Here is a 21154-nt window from a genome sequence, read left to right as displayed (position 1 = left end):
GTCCATTCGCGGGCCAGTCCCGGAGTGCCCCGATCTCCAGCCCACCACCTCCCCAACCCACCCCTCCCGCCCAGCAGCGATGGCAGATCAGATATTTTGTGTTTGTTTTCACTGTGTAAGACAGAGAAAACATCCTAGAAATACTTGTAAATCAATCGGTGAAAGGCAGGGAGGAAGTCAAAAAATTACAATCACAAGGAAAAGAATACTGAGAAATCTATTAGCTCTAATGGCTGACAAGTCCCCAAGACCTGAAGAACGTCATCCAAGAGTCTTAAAAGAAGTGGCTACAAAGATACTAGAGGCATTGATTACAACTTTCCAAAATTCCCTACGTTCTGGAAAGGTCACATCAGATTCGAAAATAGTGAATGTAACTCCCCTATTCAAGAAAGGAGGGATACAGAAGGCAGGAAACTAACAAATTAGTTAGCTTAACATATGCCATAGGGAAAATGCTAAAAAAATCTATTATTAAGGAGGTTATGGCAGGGTATTTAGAAAATGTTAATGTAATCAATAAATGTGGTGTACTCGGATTCCCAAAAAGGTATTTAGTGAGGTGCCACATTAAAAGTTACTGCACAAAATAAGAGCTCCTGGTGTAGGGATAACATATCAACGTGGATAGTAGATTGGTTAGTAGGGATAAATGGGTCATTTTCAGGTTGGCAAGGTACAACCAGTGGAGTGCCACAGTGATTGGTGTTGGGGCATCAATTATGTTCAATCTATATCAATGACTTGCTAACTTTGCTGATGACACGAAGATAGGTAGGAGAGTAGGTTGGAAAGAGGAAATGAGTCTGCAAAAGGGATACAGATAGTTTAAGTGAGTGGACAAAAATGGAGTACAATGTGGGGGAAAATGTCAACCTGTCCACTTTGGGAGGAAGAACAGAAAAGCAATTCAAATGGAGAGAAATTGCAGAACGCTAAGGTAACAGAGGGATTTGGGTATCCTGGTCGCCGAATCAAAAAATAGTGGTATGCAGGTACAGCAAGTGATTAGGGAAGCAAATGAAATATTAGTGTTTATTGCAAGGGAAAATGTTTAGGGAAATTTTGTTACAGTTCTGCAGGACATTGGTGAGAACACATCTGGAGCACTGTGTACAGTTTTGATTTCCTTATTTGAAAAAGGATATAATTGCATTAAAGCCATTCAGAGAAGGTTCGCTCAACTGATCCCTGAGATGAAGGGATTATCTTATGAGGAAAGATCAGACAGGTTGGTCCTGTGTTTAGAAAAACAAGAGGTGATCTTATTGAAAGGCACAAGGGATTCAACAGGGTGGAAGCTGAAAGGATGTTTCTTATGGGAGAGACTAGAACTAGGGGGCAGAGATTAAAAATAATGGAGTGGAGAATTCCTTTCCCTGAGGGTTGTTGGTCTGTGGAATTCTCTTCTCCATAGATCACTAGAGGCAAGGTCGTTGAATACTTTTAAAGCTGAGTTAGATAATATTCTTGATTAGCAAGGGAGTCAAGGGGTGTAGCAGGCAGACAGGAAAATGGAGTTGAGGCCACAATCAGGTCAACCATGATCTTATCAGATGGTGCAACAAGCACGAGGTTATCCCTGGTGGTTTTTTAAATTCTTTTTTTGTGATATTGATTATCTGGTCATCACATTGCTGAACGTGGGTATTTACTGTGCGCAAATTGGTTGATATTGGTTTTCTATCTTACAATGTGACTCATTTTTAAAAAGTACTTCATTGGCTGTAAAGTGCTTTGAGATTCCTGGTGGTTGTGAAAGGCTCTATTTAAATGCAAGAAGTTTGCTTTCCTTTTTAAATTTTGAATTCACTGTTAACTCCCTCTGTGACATGTAAGATCGTTGCCATGTTGAACCATGAGGAGTGGTTGGTCTCTGCCAGGAGAACAAAGAGAGAAAACACAGCACATGTGCACAATATTACACACAGTACAACCCTTACACAAAATCCCATCATATGTCTACCCAGCTAAGATCCCACTTGAACAAACTGTGATACTGATATTTTGACATTACCTAGGTCTGCCTTCTGCGTAAGAATCTGTGTCAGTGTCCATCGTATCCCTCCAAGGAAGGATGCAACCAGCACCAATATGAATCCTTCCAGGTTAAACTGGGTTGACTTGTACGTAAACATGAAGAGGCCTCCAGCTATTAACAAGACTACCATGATCAACCATGGCTGCTGGAAACAAAAATGGCAACAATGTTATTTAATAAACAACTGCAAACAATCAAATAGATCTCCATTCATTAAAGTAATCAGACAATGTTCGCATACAAAACACATTTTCAGGAAACAGTTGATTAGTTTGTCCAAGTCCTTTAAAGATTGAAGCCTGCAGGCTTGAGGCCTTCCACAGCCAATGAACACTACACTACAGTGGTTACCAGGAACAATATTATAATTTGGTTCTATTAGGATCCTTTCTCTTTGTTCAAAGTTATAAAGGAAATTTTTAAAAATAAACATTTTCTGGCATTTTTTAAGGTTTAGGTTTCTCAAATTTGTTTACCAGATCAAATAGAACAAAGAACAATACAGCACAGGAACAGGCCCTTCGGCCCTCCAAGCCCGCGCCCCTCCCTGGTCCAAACTAGACCATTCTTTTGTATCCCTCCATTCCCACTCCGTTCATATTCAAGAACTTAAGCAAAGAAAATAATGCCAAGTGACAATGAGTCAAGTACGTATGGAGGTGATTGTCAAAGTATATACCAGTGATAAGGAAGGACTTTAGAAAGATAGATAATCAGCCATGGATATCTAAGGAAATAAAGGAGGGTATCAAATTGAAAGAAAATGCATACACAGTGGCAAAGATTAGTGGGAAACTAGAGGATTGGGAAATCTTTAAAGGTCAACAGAATGCCACGAAAAAAGCTATAAAGGTGGATTATGAGAGTAAACTAGCTCAGAATATAAAAACAGATAACAAAAGTTTCTACAAATATATAAAATGAAAACAGTGGCTAAAGTAAACATTGGTCCTTCAGAGGATGAGAAGGGGGACGTAATAACTGAAAATGAGGAAATGGCTGAGGCATTGAACAGATATTTTGTGTCGGTCTACACAGTGGAAGACACAAATAACATGCCAAAAATTGATGACAAGAAGGCTATGGCAGGTGAGGACCAAGAAACTATCAGTATCACTAAAGAAGTAGGGTTGGGCAAGCTAATGGGGCTGAAGGTAGACGTCTCCTTGCCCTGATGGAATGTATCCCAGGGTACTAAAAGAGATGGCGGGGGAAATAGCAAATGCACTAGTGGTAATTTAACAAAATTCGCTGGACTCTGGGGTGGTTCCCGCAGATTGGAAAACAGCAAACGTGACGCCGCTGTTTAAAAAAGGGGGTAGTTAGAAGGCGGGTAACTATAGGCTGGTTAACTTAACTTCTGTAGTGGGGAAAATGCTTGAATCTATCATCAAGGAAGAAATCGCGAGACATCTGGATATAAATTGTCCCATTGGGAAGGTGCAGCATGGGTTCATGAAGGGCAGGTCATGTTTGACTAATTTGGTGGAATTCTTTGAGAACATTATGTGCGCAGTGGACAATGGGGAACCTGTGGATGTGGTGTATCTAGATTTCCAGAAGGTATTTGACAAGGTGCCGCACCAAAGGCTGCTGCATAAGATAAAGGTGCACGGTGTTACGGGTAATATATTAGTATGGATAGAGGATTGGTTAACTAACAGAAAGCAAAGAGTGGAGTAAATGGGTGTTTTTCTGGTTGGTGATCAGTGACTAGTGTGCCTCAGGGATCACAATTGTTTACGATTTACATAGATGATTTGGAGTTGGGAACCAAGTGTGTCAAAATTTGCAGACGACACTAAGATGAGTGGCAGAGCAAAATGTGCAGAGGACGCTGAAAGTCTGCAAAGGGATATAGATAGTCTAAGTGAGTGGGCAAGGGTCTGGCAAATGGAGTACAATTTTGGTAAATGTAAAGTCATCCATTTTGGTAGGAATAACAGCAAAATGGACCATTATTTAAATAGTAAAAAATTGCAGCATGCTGCTGAGCAGAGGGACCCGGGTGTCCTTGTGCAGGAATCTCAAGGAGTTGGTGCAGGTGCAGCAGGTAATTAAGAAGGCAAATGGAATTTTATCCTTCATTGCTAGAGGGATGGAGTTTAAAAACAGCGAGGTTATGTTGCAGCTGTGCAAAGTGTTGGTGAGACCACACCTGGAGTACTGTGTACAGTTTTGGTCTCCTTACTTGAGAAAGGATGTACTGGCACTGGAGGGGGTGCAGAGGAGAATCACTAAGTTGATTCCAGAGTTGAGAGGGCTGCCTTATGAGGAGAGACTGAGTAGACTGGGGCTATACTCATTTTAATTCAGAAGAATGAGGGGAGATCTTATAGAAACATATAAGAATACGAAGGGAATAGATAAGATAGAAGCAGGGAAGTTGTTTCCACTAGCATGTGAAACTAGAAAGGGGCATGGACTCAAAATAAGGGGGGGTAGATTTAGGACTGAGTTGAGGAGGAACTTCTTCACACAAAGGGTTGTGAATCTGTGGAATTCCCTGCCCAGTGAAGCAATTGAGGCTACCTCATTGATGTTTTTAAGGCAAGGATAGATTATTTTTTGAACAGTAAAGGAATTAAGGGTTATGGTGAGCAGGCAGGTAAGTGGAGCTGAGTCCACAAAAAGATCAGCCATGATCTTATTGAATGGCGAAGCAGGCTTGAGGGGCCAGATGGCCTACTCCTGCTCCTAGTTCTTATGTTCTTATGACAGAACTACCCAAGAAACCATGCACGTATTCCATATCTCCACTTTATATTAGCCTCAAAAAAGGTCACTTATCAGATAGCAAGGTTAGGGTCCACTGTCAGTTGGCACAGCAATCTCAAAGGTTACTCAGCAATGCCGTCTCCACCTGCAGCAACAGCCAGTTAATAGCAAAGTAATGCTGTCACAGTCCACAATAAACAATGAAACTGCACAGCCCAAGCTGCTCCTACAATTTCATAGAAATTTGTTCAAAGTTACTGATCACCCTGTGGGACAATTGTGGTTTCAAATTTCATAAAATGACATTGCATAGGATTACATAAGATATATGGGACAGAAACAGATCATTTTGCCCAACCAGCTCATGCCAAAATTTATGCTCCATAAATTTCGAACCTCCTCTCATTTTTCCAAATATATCATTGTAACTATCTATTTGTTTTTTCCTCATATGCTTGTCTAGTTCCCCTTAAGTGCATTTATATTATTCACTTCAACCACTTTCTTTTTTAAGCATGTGCAGTAATCACCAAGCCAGGCAGTAGTTTCTGCAGTGGCTACATGGAGCTCTCTCAGCCCTCTGCTGAATTCTGTCGGGGGGCAGTCTTCAATGATGTGAGTCATTGATTAGGGTGCACCACAGCTGCAGTCTGGGCTCCCCGCAAGGCACCACTTATGTCAATTTGCTGCACAAAGGCCTTGGCCAGCGCAGAAACAGTTGAGGAGTGCCCAATGTTGGCATGGCAGCTTGGATTCGGGTGATGTGTTGGTTCCATTCTTGCTGCCACAGGGCCTATGCTGTTATTCCTTGGCACGATGGTCTTATGATGTGGAGATGCCGGCGTTGGACTTGGGTAAGCACAGTAAGAAGTCTCACAACACCAGGTTAAAGTCCAACAGGTTTATTTAAACCTGTTGGACTTTAACCTGGTGTTGTGAGACTTCTTACGATGGTCTTAGCCATACAGACCAGAATGATGGGAGGTGAGCAGCAGGTGAATTGGTAAGGCTCTTGTGCAGCGGCACGCTTGGGTTGATGTAAACTTTCTTCATTGGGTTTCTTGTTGCAACCTCCCAGGTTATGTGAGGGGGTGGGATGTTGCTTAGGGCTGGGAGCCAAGGGAATTGAGTTGATTGGAGGATACCTGAGATGTTACACATTGTGGTGTTGAGCTGAGTATCTACAAGACTGGTGTGGCATGAGTTGTACTATGCTGGTGCACAGTACTCTGCAGTCAAGTAGACAATAGCAAGAGTTGAGGTCCTTAAGGTTTCAGCATCTGCACCCCATGAAGAGCCAGCAAGTTTGCTGAGGAGGTTATTCCATTTAAATCTTTGCTGCCAGCTTGCTCAGATTTATTTTGTATGTCAGTATTCAGTCAAGCGTAACACCAAGATAAAATGGATGTTGTTTGTGATTCAGTCTCTTGCCTTTCAAAATGTTGAGACCTCTCTTGGCCTTGGCATTATGGAAGCAGAAGACTGTTTTATTGACGGTGCCATGTCTTACAGTAATTGGCCAGCTTCTTGTCTCTAATTTAGAAAATGTCTGAGCCCAAGAGACACAGCAGATATCGTCAACATAGATGACATTCCGAGACAGGGTTGGAGGCACTCCTTGTGGTAGTGAGTTCCACATCCTCACCATTCTTTGGGTGAACAAGTTTCTTCTGAATTTATATTGGATTTTTAGTGGCTATCTTATATTGACGGCCTTTGGCTATACTGTTTCCCTCAAGAAGAAACATTCTCTCTGTAATCATTCTATCAAATCATTTCCTCATTTTAAAGATCTCTATTTAGTCATCCCTCAGCTTTCTTTGTTCAGAAGAAAAGTGACCCAGCCTGCCAATCCTTTCCTGATATCTAAACCCATAGTTCTCAGATATCATTTTTGCAAGTCTTTCTGTACCTTCTCTATAACGTCTATTTCCATTTTATAAAATGGCGACCAGAATAACATGCAGTACTCAAAATGTGGTCTATCCAAAGGACAATACAGATTTAGCATAGCTTCTCTACTTTTCAATTCAACCCCTCTAGAAATAAAGCTTGGCTTGCTTTTTTATGGTCTAACCAAAGACTTTTTAATGGTCTAATCAAAGACTATTTCCTCGGGTGAATGGAGCGGTAACTAGGGGGCATAACTATAGGAAGGATGTCCGAGGTAGGTTTTTTACTCAGAGAGTGGTTGGGGTGTGGAATGGACTGCCTGCAGGGATAGTGGAGTCAGGAACTTTTGTAACATTTAAGAAGCTATTGGATAGGCACATGGAGTACTTCGGGATGTTAGGGAGGAAATAGCTTGATCTGGGTTTCAGACAAAGCTCGGCACAACATCGTGGGCCGAAGGGCCTGTTCTGTGCTGTACTGTTCTATGTTCTATGTTCTATAGTCATGATGTGGAGATGCCGGCGTTGGACTGGGGTAAACACAGTAAGAAGTTTAACAACACCAGGTTAAAGTCCAACAGGTTTATTTGGTAGCAAAAGCCACACAAGCTTTCGAGGCTCTGAGCCCCTTCTTCAGGTGAGTGGGAATTCTGTTCACAAACAGAACTTATAAAGACACAGACTCAATTTACATGAATAATGGTTGGAATGCGAATACTTACAACTAATCCAGTCTTTAAGAAACAAAACAATGGGAGTGGAGAGAGCATCAAGACAGGCTAAAAAGATGTGTATTGTCTCCAGACAAGACAGCCAGTGAAACTCTGCAGGTCCACGCAACTGTGGGAGTTACAAATAGTGTGACATAAACCCAATATCCCGGTTGAGGCCGTCCTTGTGTGTGCGGAACTTGGCTATCAGTTTCTGCTCAGCGACTCTGCGCTGTCGTGTGTCGCGAAGGCCGCCTTGGAGAACGCTTACCCGAATATCAGAGGCCGAATGCCCGTGACTGCTGAAGTGCTCCCCAACAGGAAGAGAACAGTCTTGCCTGGTGATTGTCGAGCGGTGTTCATTCATCCGTTGTCGCAGTGTCTGCATAGTTTCCCCAATGTACCATGCCTCGGGACATCCTTTCTTGCAGCGTATCAGGTAGACAACGTTGGCCGAGTTGCAAGAGTATGTACCGTGTACCTGGTGGATGGTGTTCTCACGTGAGATGATGGCATCTGTGTCGATGATCCGGCACGTCTTGCAGAGGTTGCTGTGGCAGGGTTGTGTGGTGTCTTGGTCACTGTTCTCCTGAAGGCTCACTCCACAAGGCCAGGGCACAGAACCTGAACATCAGCAGGAAGCTCCACACAGCGTGCAGCAAAACTCCAGGCCCTGTCTCCAGCCTCCCCAGCACTCCAGGGGCTGCAGCTCCACCAGAGTTACCTCCTTACTCCTGTTCAATGCTACCATGTGAACTCCTGACTTGTGTAAACCGCGTCAGAGTGGCATCACGTCAGAGAGGTGGGAGAAGCTAACGAGGGTGGCGATTGCTGTCTTGGACCCGCTAATTAGATGCTGAGGTATGTAAAAGCATGCAAATGACGGTAACGCTGAATTTTGGTGTGGTTCTGCCAGGTTGAGAAATGCAAATGCTCGTGCGAATTGGCTGACGCAGGAATCTCCCTGCTCACTGCACTAGAGAATTAGCACAATGGGATGGGAGAATTGCCCCCCCCCATGCCTTTATAGCAGCCAAATGCTCTGGCTTTGCATACCGGTAACAATGAATTTGGATGTCGTTTCAGTGGACATTTTGTGTACTCAAGGTCACAAACTCAATTGATAGGTTTCCTTTGTAACCAGCTCCTTAGAAAGTGACTTCAATAGCTTTTTGCAGAGTGAGATTACTCTGTTAACCTACGTTTCTCTGTTGCTACACTACATAGACCACAAACAAGCCTGTCACGAATGGTATCATTCAGCCCGTCTCCAAACTCTCAATATTTTGCAAGTCTTTGTGCAATTGACTCCCCCTCTTGGTTTATTTTAATGAATCTAAAGTGCTTTGCAATCACCCAAGCGTTTTGGCAAAAAATGTGCTTGCAACATATCCTCAATTTGCTTGTACGTTTTAGTGCCTGATTTATCAGGTTGCATGAGACCGCAGAGGAAATCAAAAATTTTTCCGCACATCACACTCAGGAAAGTGGGCACCATAATATTTTCAGCTTTTCGGTTTACCTCGCAAAACAGTCAAAATACTCAGTATATAGAAGCACTGAAAACAGGAACAGGGTAGGCCATCCTGCCCTTCGAGCCTTGTCCACCATTCATTACGATCATGGCTGATCATCCAACTCAACAACCTGATCCCACCTTCCCTCCATATTCTTTGATCCCCTCCACCCCAAGAACTATATCCAACACTTTCTTGAAAACATCCAATGTTTTAGCCTCAACTGGTGTCTGCAGTAGTGAATTCCACAGGCTCACCACTCTTTGGGTGAAGAAATTTCTTCTTGGTCCTAAAAGGTTTACCCTGTATCCTTAGGCTGTGACATTTGATTCTGGACATCCCCACTATCAGAAGCATCCCTCCTGCATCAACCTTGGATAGTCCTGTTAGAATTTCATAGGTTTCTGAGATCCTCCCCCTCATTCTTCTAAATTCCAGCGAACGTAATCCTAATCAATTCAATCTCTCCTCATACATCAGTCCCGTAATCCCAGGAATCAGTCTGGTAAACTTTTGCTGTACTTCCTCAATAGCAAGAACATCCTTCCTCATATAAGGAGACCAAAACTTCACACAGTATTCTAGGCATGGCCTCACCAAGGCCCTGCATAATTGCAGCAAGACACCCCTGCTCTGTACGCAAATCTTCTTGCTATGATTTGCCTTCTCGACTGCCTGCTGCACTTGCATGCACCTGCACCTTCAGTGACTGTTGTATGAGGACACCCAGGTCTTGTTGCATATTCCTGCTCTACATCGCATGACATCACTTCCATTTGCATACATTACTACAGCAGGGCTCCACCATGAGCCCTGGTACAAATACTTAACAGTTCCGGCTGGTTTTCAATCCACTTTAGTAAATTACTACAAATCCAGGAGCTTTAATCTTAGAGTAGTTTCTTTAAGTACTTTAGCAAAATCATGATGGAAGTCTAAGTAGACAATGGCCTGAATCTTTTGCCTGTTGGGTGCGCATACTCGGCGGGCCCAGAAGTGGGTGCGAAACGTGATTCTAGCCATGTGATTCCAAGCTGGCCAGCCAATTAACTTGGGAATTATTGGGAAATGCTGAGTACGGTCAGGATGGCATCATCTCACGTGAGAACACCATCCACCAGGTACACGGTACATACTCTTGCAACTCGGCCAACGTTGTCTACCTGATACGCTGCAAGAAAGGATGTCCCGAGGCATGGTACATTGGGGAAACTATGCAGACGCTGCGACAACGGATGAATGAACACCGCTCGACAATCACCAGGCAAGACTGTTCTCTTCCTGTTGGGGAGCACTTCAGCAGTCACGGGCATTCGGCCTCTGATATTCGGGTAAGCGTTCTCCAAGGCGGCCTTCGCGACACACGACAGCGCAGAGTCGCTGAGCAGAAACTGATAGCCAAGTTCCGCACACACAAGGACGGCCTCAACCGGGATATTGGGTTTATGTCACACTATTTGTAACTCCCACAGTTGCGTGGACCTGCAGAGTTTCACTGGCTGTCTTGTCTGGAGACAATACACATCTTTTTAGCCTGTCTTGATGCTCTCTCCACTCCCATTGTTTTGTTTCTTAAAGACTGGATTAGTTGTAAGTATTCGCATTCCAACCATTATTCATGTAAATTGAGTCTGTGTCTTTATAAGTTCTGTTTGTGAACAGAATTCCCACTCACCTGAAGAAGGGGCTCAGAGCCTCGAAAGCTTGTGTGGCTTTTGCTACCAAATAAACCTGTTGGACTTTAACCTGGTGTTGTTAAACTTCTTACTATGTTCTATATCCAGCCTGTGATGCAACTTTTAGTGACTGGTGTTTTTGGTACTCAGAGATCCATTATTTGCAATTTCAAAATATGCAAACTATCTTTAAAATATACAGCACAAAGCATAAGGGATGCAACAACAAGGCCCAGGAACTATACTTGAAATTTACCCAGCAGTGTCACTCATTATGGAGTGTAAAAATGTCCATAAGTTTTCACTGCTCTTTTTTTCAAAACACCCCTTGCTGCCTGATACCAATTTTCACACAGTGTAGTCTCACTCACAGCATACCTTGAACACTACATGTAGCTCATCCCAGCTTTAGGATCTACTCCCTTCTCATTGTCTAAAGCCCTAAACACTCCTTTTATGTGAACCAGCGATTTACCCGTACTTTTAATTTTGTATACTGCTCGCAATGTGGTCTTTCCTTAGGGAGACTAAATGTAGTTTGGGTGACCACTTTAACAAACACCTCCATTCAGTTTGCAGGAGAGCCTCTAATCATCTGTCATTTTAATTCTTTGCTCCATTCCCAAACTGATTTCAGCCTCTTACACAGTTTCAGTGAAGCTCAATGTTAGCTCAAAAAACAGCACCTCATTTTTCAGTTAGGCACTTTACAGTGTTCTCAACTCAACACTGAGTTCAATAGGTTTGGATCATAATCTCTGCTCCTATTTTTGTTTTGTTTTTGGTCAGATGGCAGCTGTTGGTAACAATTCCACATTTTCTCACTAACACCTCACCTAGACTCTTTTCCTTTTGCTTTGAATCATTTATTTATTATGTCATTTATTCTATCCTGTCTTCCACCCTATCACTGACCTTCTCTTTTGCTCCTTTCCTCTCTCATCACTTTCACTGCTTCTATGCTTGCTTAAAATCTATTTAGTTTTTTATGTTAGTTCTGATGAAAGGTCATTGCTAAAATGTGTTGGACTCAACTAGACGATGTCCTCATGGTAGGAGAGCATGCCAGACCCATCACCATTTAGTTTCACCCACGAAAACAGTCACCTGGCAAGATGTCAGTGCCTGTGGGACCATACTGCAGAACTTCGAGGAGGAAAAGGGAGAAAAATAATGAAGGGTACAGTGACTGTGCTCCACAATGCCTGCGTACCACCAAGAAGCTCTCACTCAAATCCAGATCAACCATTGTCTCCTTGCGCCTAAACTATCATTCCAAAGGCCCTAAATCACATCGTCAGTAAGGTTCTTCACCTCTGAACCAATTGCTCACAGTTAATCCCTCTTAGCCATCTCTTCCTATAGGCTTTGAAAACCTAAGTGTTCCTGATTTGCTTCATCTGGACTATTGTCCCAGGTACTCCTGCATAATATCCTCAGTTCTTTAACAAAAGAATAATCTACCAATGGACCACTTCTTATCACCTTGACACTAGGTTGGTTTCGGTAATGGTTTAAGCTGAAGTGGCAATCTTACCAATTTCTCCAATTTGAATACAACTGAAAAGAATAAAATAAATAAGATGGCAGTTGATTTTGTCATTGTGTACCTGAAATAAAGAAAGACCAGCGATTAAAACCAATATGAAGAATAAACGTACATAATCTCAGTTTTAAGTGCCTCAAACATGTGTTCAGCTGAGAAATTTGTCACCCATGTGGAGACTATGATGCTCTGGTGGATACTGAATACTGGGACTATACAGATCAGGATGTTCCAGATTCAATCATTGGTTTCTGCTATCTATTGTCTGAACTACATGAAAGAGCAGGGCAAATAGGAGGAAGACCCAGTTAGACACAGTTAAGGTATTCTAAGGTGCTTCACAAGAAGTCAAAGAAGGAGACATACAAGAGGCCAAAAGTTTGATCTAGGAGGTAGGTTTTCACAAGCATCTTACAGAGAGATAGAGATGGAGAGGTTTAGGTTGGGAAATCTAGAGTTTAGATCTAGACAGCTGACGGCACTGTTAGAGATAGGTATTAGCAGTGCATAGGTCATAAAGATGCTAAAAGGTACCAACAAACCAATTATTAAAAATCCAGCTACATTCCTCCTCCAATATGGAGAAACAGATCAATGTTAAATAACAATGACTGGGGTATGTTGATTATTAGCAGGTTATCAGAGTCTTATAGACAGGAATTATTTGAAAAGTACATTATTAAAAGTTTATAAAACTCGATGAACAAAAACAGTTGATTAAGAATGTAGTTATTCAAATTATGTCAAATAACGTTGACAGTTACATGGATTCTCTATGTTATGAACAATCCCATTAGCAAAGATGGGTGACTTACAGTGACACTGTGATGAACAGGAAGCTCCAATTCGACAGTCCAATGTCTAAGGCGGTTGCGAGGGCTGTAATATCAGCAATAAAAAACAATTCAGTATAAAAAATCAGCACAATGAAGTTGCTCATTAGCTGATCACTTACGGCACAGTTTTCATCCATCAGTATGGTGTTGTATGATTATCAGCTTCTCACTCTAATCCTTTTGTAAGCCTTTCTGCTTTTCTTTTCATCTGCCAAAATTTGTCTTTTGGCATCACACATTATTTATGACACTTTCTTGCATTCTTTCTACAAGATTCTCTATCCCTCTTACCTCATTTCTCAATGTTACTGGAATGGTCTCATAATGATCATTTACCAATATTCCATTTTATTGTTTTCCCAGGTTTGATCAGTTATCTGCTAAAACTGACCTTCACAAACACAACTCCTTCCTGATCAACTGGTCCTGATTGCCATCCTTCAATCTCCTGATCCACTCATGATTTTGGATATCTCCAAGATATTATGCGATTCTCAAATTACTGCTATCACTGCTTTCACTCTCAATCTACACACTATCATGTGCAGGCTCTCAACCTCTTTGTATAAACAGCATCATCAACTTACTCTCTTTCAGAGTTCGATGATTATGCTCAGCCTTATCCAATATTTAGCAATAGGCTAAGTCTTACCAAAAAATGACAGAGTGTTGTTTCCGGCAAGAAAACTGGCGTGTTTCTCTCCAGAGAAACTGGTCGGTTTTAGAACATAGAACATAGAACATAGAAAGCCACAGCACAAACAGGCCCTTCGGCCCACAGGTTGCGCCGATCACATCCCCACCTCTAGGCCTATCTATAGCCCTCAATCCCATTAAATCCCATGTACTCATCCAGAAGTCTCTTAAAAGACCCCAACGAGTTTGCCTCCACCACCACCGACGTCAGCCGATTCCACTCACCCACCACCCTCTGAGTGAAAAACTTACCCCTGACATCTCCTCTGTACATCTCCTCTGTTGGCTAAGGCTACTGGTGAGACATCTCCTCTGTTGGCTAAGGCTACTGGTGAGACTTTAAACTAGAAAGGTTGGGGGGAGGGAATCGAAATGAGGGGACTGAGAGCGAGGAGGTTAGCTCGCAAATAGATAAGGAATGTAGACAGGGTAAGAGGGAGGTTAGACGAGTGAGGGAGAAGGGAAGTGCTCAGGCTGAAGGTCTGAGATGTGTCTATTTTAATGCCAGGAGTGTAGTGAATAAAGTGGATGAGCTTGGAGCGTGGATTGCTGCTTCGAATTGTGATGTGGTGGCCATTACGGAGACTTGGATGTCTCAGGGACAGGACTGGGTGCTTCAGGTGCCGGGTTTTAGATGTTTCAGGAAGGACAGGGAGGGAGGCAAGAGAGGGGGGGGAGTGGCACTGTTGATCAGGGATAGTGTCACGGCTGTAGAGAAGGTGGACGCCGTGGAGGGACTGACTACGGAATCTCTGTGGGTGGAGGTTAGGAACAGGAAGGGGTCGGTAACTTTGCTGGGTGTTTTCTATAGGCCGCCCAATAGTAACAGAGATGTTGAGGAGCAGATGGGGAAACAGATCCTGGAGAGATGTAGGAATAACAGAGTTGTCGTGATGGGAGATTTTAATTTCCCAAACATAGATTGGAATATCCCTAGGGCTAGGGGTTTGGATGGAGAGGAGTTTGTTAGGTGTGTCCAGGAGAGTTTCCTGACACAGTATGTGGATAAGCCTACTAGAGGAGAGGCTGTTCTTGATCTGGTGCTGGCTAATGAACCTGGACAGGTGGAGGATCTCTCGGTGGGTGAGCATCTTGGGGATAGCGATCATAATTCTATCTCCTTCACGATAGCATTGGAAAGAGATAGGGTCAGGCAGGCTAGGAAAGTGTTTCTCTGGAGTAAAGGGAAATACAGTGTCATCAGGGAGGAAATTAGACGGGTAAATTGGAAGGAGGCATTCTTGGGGAAAAGTACCGAAGGAAAGTGGAGGATTTTCAAGGAATGTTTGTCTGGAGCTCTGCATGACAACGTTCCGATGAGACAGGGGGGTGTTGGTAGGGTACGGGAACCGTGGTGCACGAAGGTTGTGATGAACCTGGTGAATAAGAAAAGAGAGGCGTACAGAAGGTTCAGAGAGCTAGGAGGTGTTAAGGATTTAGAGGAGTATACGCGATGTAGGAAGGAGCTTAAGAAGGAAATTAGGAGAGCGAGAAGGGGTCATGAGAAGACCTTGGCGGGTAAGATTAAGGAGAATCCCAAGGCTTTCTACAAATATGTCAAGAGTAAAAGGATGAGATGTGAAGGCATAGGACCCTTAAAAGGTGAAGAGGGAAAAGTTTGTGCGGAACCGTTAGAAATGGCGGAGGTGCTTAATGAATACTTTACCTCGGTATTCACGGTGGAAAGGGATCTGGGTGGTTGTACTGCTGGATTGCGGAGGACAGAAAGGATCGAGCATGTGGACATAAAGAAAGAGGATGTGTTGGAACTATTGAATGGCATCAAGGTTGGTAAGTCGCCGGGACCGGATGGGATGTACCCCAGGTTACTGTGGGAGGCGAGGGAGGAGATTGCGGAGCCTTTGGCGATGATCTTTGCATCGTCGATGGAGACGGGAGAGGTTCCGGAGGATTGGAGGATTGCGGATGTGGTCCCTATATTCAAGAAAGGGAACAGGGACAGCCCGGGAAATTACCGACCGGTGAGTCTAACCTCAGTGGTTGGTAAGTTGATGGAGAGGATCCTGAGAGACAGGATTTATGATCATCTAGAGAAGTTTAGTATGATCAAAAGTAGTCAGCACGGCTTTGTCAGGGGCAGGTCGTGCCTTACGAGCCTGGTTGAGTTCTTTGAAAATGTGACCAAGCACATTGACGAAGGAAGAGCGGTGGATGTGGTCTATATGGACTTCAGCAAAGCGTTCGATAAGGTCCCCCATGCAAGACTTCTTGAGAAAGTGAGAGGGCATGGGATCCAAGGGGCTGTTGCCTTGTGGATCCAGAACTGGCTTGCCTGCAGAAGGCAGAGAGTGGCTGTGGAGGGGTCTTTCTCTGCATGGAGGTCAGTGACCAGTGGAGTGCCCCAGGGATCTGTTCTGGGACCCTTGCTGTTTGTCATTTTCATAAATGACCTGGATGAGGAAGTGGAGGGATGGGTTGGTAAGTTTGCTGACGACACCAAGGTAGGTGGTGTTGTGGATAGTTTGGAGGGATGTCAGAAGTTGCAGCGAGACATAGATAGAATGCAAGACTGGGCGGAGAAGTGGCAGATGGACTTCAACCCGGATAAGTGTGTAGTGATCCATTTTGGCAGATCCAATGGGATGGAGCAGCAGTATAAAATGAAGGGTACCATTCTTAGCAGTGTAGAGGATCAGAAGGACCTTGGGGTCCGGGTCCATAGGACTCTTAAATCGGCCTCGCAGGTGGAGGATGCGGTCAAGAAGGCGTATGGCGTACTAGCCTTCATTAATCGAGGGATTGAGTTTAGGAGTCGGGAGATAATGCTGCAGCTTTATAGGACCCTGGTTAGACCCCACTTGGAGTACTGCGCGCAGTTCTGGTCACCTCATTACAGGAAAGATGTTGAAGCCATTGAAAGGGTGCAGAGGAGATTTACAAGGATGTTGCCTGGATTGGGGGGCATGCCTTATGAGGATAGGTTGAGGGAGCTTGGTCTCTTCTCCCTGGAGAGACGAAGGATGAGAGGTGACCTGATAGAGGTTTACAAGATGTTGAGGGGTCTGGATAGGGTGGACTCTCAGAGGCTATTTCCAAGGGCTGAAATGGTTGCTACGAGAGGACACAGGTTTAAGGTGCTGGGGGGTAGGTACAGGGGGGATGTCAGGGGTAAGTTTTTCACTCAGAGGGTGGTGGGTGAGTGGAATCGGCTGACGTCGGTGGTGGTGGAGGCAAACTCGTTGGGGTCTTTTAAGAGACTTCTGGATGAGTACATGGGATTTAATGGGATTGAGGGCTATAGATAGGCCTAGAGGTGGGGATGTGATCGGCGCAACTTGTGGGCCGAAGGGCCTGTTTGTGCTGTGGCTTTCTATGTTCTATGTTCTATGTACCTACCCCCCAGCACCTTAAACCTGTGTCCTCTCGTAGCAACCATTTCAGCCCTTGGAAATAGCCTCTGAGAGTCTACCCTATCCAGACCTCTCAACATCTTGTAAACCTCTATCAGGTCACCTCTCATCCTTCGTCTCTCCAGGGAGAAGAGACCAAGCTCCCTCAACCTATCCTCATAAGGCATGCCCCCCAATCCAGGCAACATCCTTGTAAATCTCCTCTGCACCCTTTCAATGGCTTCAACATCTTTCCTGTAATGAGGTGACCAGAACTGCGCGCAGTACTCCAAGTGGGGTCTAACCAGGGTCCTATAAAGCTGCAGCATTATCTCCCGACTCCTAAACTCAATCCCTCGATTAATGAAGGCTAGTACGCCGTACGCCTTCTTGACCGCATCCTCCACCTGCGAGGCCGATTTAAGAGTCCTATGGACCCGGACCCCAAGGTCCTTCTGATCCTCTACACTGCTAAGAATGGTACCCTTCATATTATATTGCTGCTTCATCCCATTGGATCTGCCAAAATGGATCACCACACACTTATCCGGGTTGAAGTCCATCTCCAGATTGAAGTCCATCTCTCCAGATCTTACAATACTGGCTGCACAGAGAACATAACCTGGATAAACCTTCGCCTCAGCCCACCACAGAGGTCTTGGACTCCCCTCCCCACCCTCAACCAGAGTCGGTCCCTTCTCCCCGCTCCCGATCATCAGCCCCTTCTCTCCCCCCCTCCCCCACCAATCATTGGCCCCTTTTCCTCCAGCCCCGATTATCAGCTCCTTCTCCCCGCGCCCCGATCATCAGACCCTTCTACCCCCCCCCCCCCCCCCCGCCCCCCCCCCCCCCCCCCCCCCACCAATCATTGGCCCCTTCTCCTCCAGCCTGATTATCAGCTCCTTCTCCCCGCGCTCCAATCATCAGCCCCTTCTCCCCGCCCCCGTCGATCATCGGCCCCTTCTCCCCTCCCCATCGATCATTGGCTCGTCTCCTGTCCCCCTCATCTTAGGCCCCTTCTCCCTCCCCACCGATCACTGGCCCCTTCTCCCCTGCCCATTGATTATTGGCCCCTTCTCCCCTGCACTCGATCATCGGCCCCTTCTCCCCCGCCCATCAATTGTTGACCCTTCTCTCCCGCACCCAATCATTAGCCCCTTCTACCCCCAACCCCATCCATCATCGTCCCCTTCTCCCCTGCCCCCCAATCATTGGTTCCTTCTCCGTCACCCCCTGATCATTGGCCCCTTTTTCCCCGCCCATAGATCTTCGGCCCTTTCTCTCCCCCCCCCCCCCCCCCCCCGCCCGATCATCGGCCTTCTCCACCCCACCCCCCCATCATCGGCCCCTTCTCCCCCCCGCCCCCCCAATCATCGGCCCCTTCTCCCCTGCCCCCGATCTTCGGCCCCTTCTTCCCTGCCCCCCGATCATTGGCCCCTTCTTCCCTGCCCCCCTCGATCATCGGCCCCTTCTCCCCCAGCACCCCCGATCATTGGCCCCTTCTCCCCTGCCCCCCCCGATCATCGGTCCCTTCTCCCCCACCCCTCCCCCGATCATTGGCCCCTTCTCCCCTGCCCCCCGATCTTCGGCCCCTTCTCCCTTGCCCCCCCGATCATTGGCCCCTTCTCCCCCACCCCCCCCCCCCCGATCATTGGCCCCTTCTCCCCCGCCCTCCCACCCCGATCATCGGCCCCTTCTCCCCCACCCTCCCCCTCGATCATTGGCCCCTTCTCCCCCGCCCCCCCCGATCATCGGCCCCTTCTCCCCCCCCCACCCCTCCCCAATCATCAGCCCCTTCGGCCCCGCGCCCAATCATCGGCCCCTTCTCCCCTGGCCCCTGATCATTGGCCCCCTTCTCCCTTGGCCTCCAACCATTTCCCCCTGGCTACCACCGCATCTAACTGAATTCCCCCCCGCCCTCCCCTCATGAGACTCTCAATGGGGCTGGCTCCTTGGCACAGGTGGGCACTGCCAAGTTGGCATCACATGGTGTCAACCTGTGCCAAGGGCAGATCCAGGGGGCATCGCCAGAGCACTGCCTGGCCATATCCCTCTCCCCCCGGGGACTATACTTACCTTTACACCCCCAGGGAGACTCCCACAATAGATTCACATCTGTGTGAACCTGTTGTGAACCGCACTAACGTGACAACAGGGATCAATATCAGGTGAGGGGGTGGGCTGATAACCTGCTTTACATTCATTTGAATATTTTTAAATGTTATGTGCATGAACCTGATGTTGCTGGTGAGGGATGGGGAAGATCCGAAATCATGTTCTCGCTGGCTAGAACTGCAACTTCTGGATCTTGAGGCTCCACCGGCATTCGCGGGCGGGCTCAAGATCACTCCCTATGTGTTTTTCTTCCTCACAGGTGTCAATGCTTAGATACCAATTTCCATCTGGATCCTTCTTTCCCTTCACTTTCCTCTGATCCATCCCTTCTTCCAATTCCTTTGCCCTGTTTTTATTATTCACTCTGACCTTCCTCTCTGACTCAAAACAATCTGGCCTTATTTATACCCCCACCTCATGAATTTTTAGCTCTGAAAGATGCAGAGCTTTTCTTCTATTACCTTCATTCCTACACCCAATTCTCTATCCAGGAGTCTCCCCCTGCACAACAGACCTCTTCTCCCATTTTCAGAATTCTTGTTCCATCTGGGCACTTCCTTCTGTCCTCTTTCCCTTTCTAGAGTTTTTTATTGGAAACTACCAGCATGACATCAGCCGGCTCAATTGTTCTGCTCCACTCCCTCTGAATTTGTAGCACTTACTTCCCTGTCACTGTGGCTGAACCTGCTGACAAAGGTGATGCTGTTGTTGTTTGCTGAACCGCCTCTAATTTGTGGAGATTAAAGGCTAACTCGCTGACACCTCCTCCTACCTCCCTCTGAATCATGACCCAATTCTGAACATTCTAGACCATCACTAATCCCATCTCCTCTGGTTGCTTATGTCACAGTACCCCACCACTCTCAGTCTTCCCTACCTCCTTCCCAAGCTGCTAGTGTTACATTTGCATGGGCGAAGGTGAGGAGAAGAAGAACCTATCATGTTTCTGGAAGCTTCCTATCTCAACTTTATCGTTTGCCCCCATATCTAACGGCCTACAGATGTGACATTTCTGGCACCCTCTGTCACTTTAACACTTTTTGGTTTAAAAATTTTCTTTTCTTGAATATCCAGTCACTCACAACCTCCATTCCCCATCTGCTGGCCCTCCACTTATTCCTTTAACAAGACTACCACCCTCCGCCAACTGGATGAAGGTTTTACTTCCTCCAAATAAAAGGTGTTCCTCTGGGAATATTTATGAGTCCTAGCAATACCTGGGAAGATCTTGTGATGCCGTGGGTAGAGTCCCTAGCTCTGAGCCAGAAGCTCCAGGTTAGAGTCCTGTAGCCAACAGATTAATTATCAACCATTTTTATCTTCCAATACACTTAAGGCAGGTGGTAAGATCAGAAGAGTCTCCAGGTCAGCCAGAATCTACAGAAAGCAACTACAAACCACTGCAGTACCTTGCCAAACATAACCATGGATCAACACATGGAGGTCCATAGTCACCAATGTCCTCTTAGGGCATGGTACCTGAAGAGAGAGGGCAAGTTCTGCCTGCCTTTTTGTGGGATATGTGGAAAACTGTGTTCCAGTTCTACTCAGGTCCCCTCCTCACATTTTTTTACCAGTGCATTGACAATTGTGTTACTGTTGCTTTTTTGCTCTTATTGAAAGACTTATCAACTTTGCTTCATATTTCTACCCTTCACTCAACTTCAAGGCCAATCTCTGACTCTTCCCTTCCTTGACTTCTCTACTTGCCCTCTATCAAGCAATATCTACAAGCTGTATAATTCTCACAGTTAAGTCGACTACATTTGCTCCAACCCTGCTTCTATTCTCTCAGTTTCTCTATCTTGTTGCATTTGTTCTGACAAAGCTAGTTCCATATCAGTACTTCCAAGGATTTTCTCCCATTATATAGAATCTTATCATAGAATCTCTACGGTACAGAGGGAGGCCATTTGGCCCATTGAGTCTGCACTGACCACAATCCTACCCAGCCCCTATCCCCGTAGCTGCACGTATTTACCCTGCTAGTCCCCCTGACACTAAGGGGCAATTTACCATGGCCAATTCACCTAACCTGCACATCTTTGGACTGTGAT

General features: G+C 45.6%; 1 protein-coding gene across 2 annotated transcripts in view; it reads right to left on the bottom strand.

The window, feature by feature from the left end:
• LOC144488024 (solute carrier family 35 member C2-like) overlaps window positions 1–12977 on the bottom strand; it is a 36236-nt gene extending 23259 nt beyond the window's left edge. The window contains exons 1-3 of one of the 2 annotated variants that reach the window (XM_078206040.1): window positions 12916–12977; window positions 12092–12164; window positions 2018–2186 (exon numbers count right to left, since the gene is read on the bottom strand). In XM_078206040.1, coding sequence (XP_078062166.1) covers window positions 2018–2186; window positions 12092–12157 — 235 coding nt within the window. In that variant the 5' untranslated portion in view covers window positions 12158–12164; window positions 12916–12977. The remainder of the gene's footprint in view (window positions 1–2017; window positions 2187–12091; window positions 12165–12915) is intronic. The other variant, XM_078206041.1, reaches the window with a different exon arrangement.
• Window positions 12978–21154: the final 8177 nt, after the last annotated feature.

Source organism: Mustelus asterias, unplaced genomic scaffold (genome assembly GCF_964213995.1).
Source record: "Mustelus asterias unplaced genomic scaffold, sMusAst1.hap1.1 HAP1_SCAFFOLD_1222, whole genome shotgun sequence".
Lineage (NCBI taxonomy): Eukaryota > Metazoa > Chordata > Chondrichthyes > Carcharhiniformes > Triakidae > Mustelus > Mustelus asterias.
Note: the sequence above shows the minus strand (reverse complement) of the source record. Positions and strands in the feature narration are given on the sequence as shown.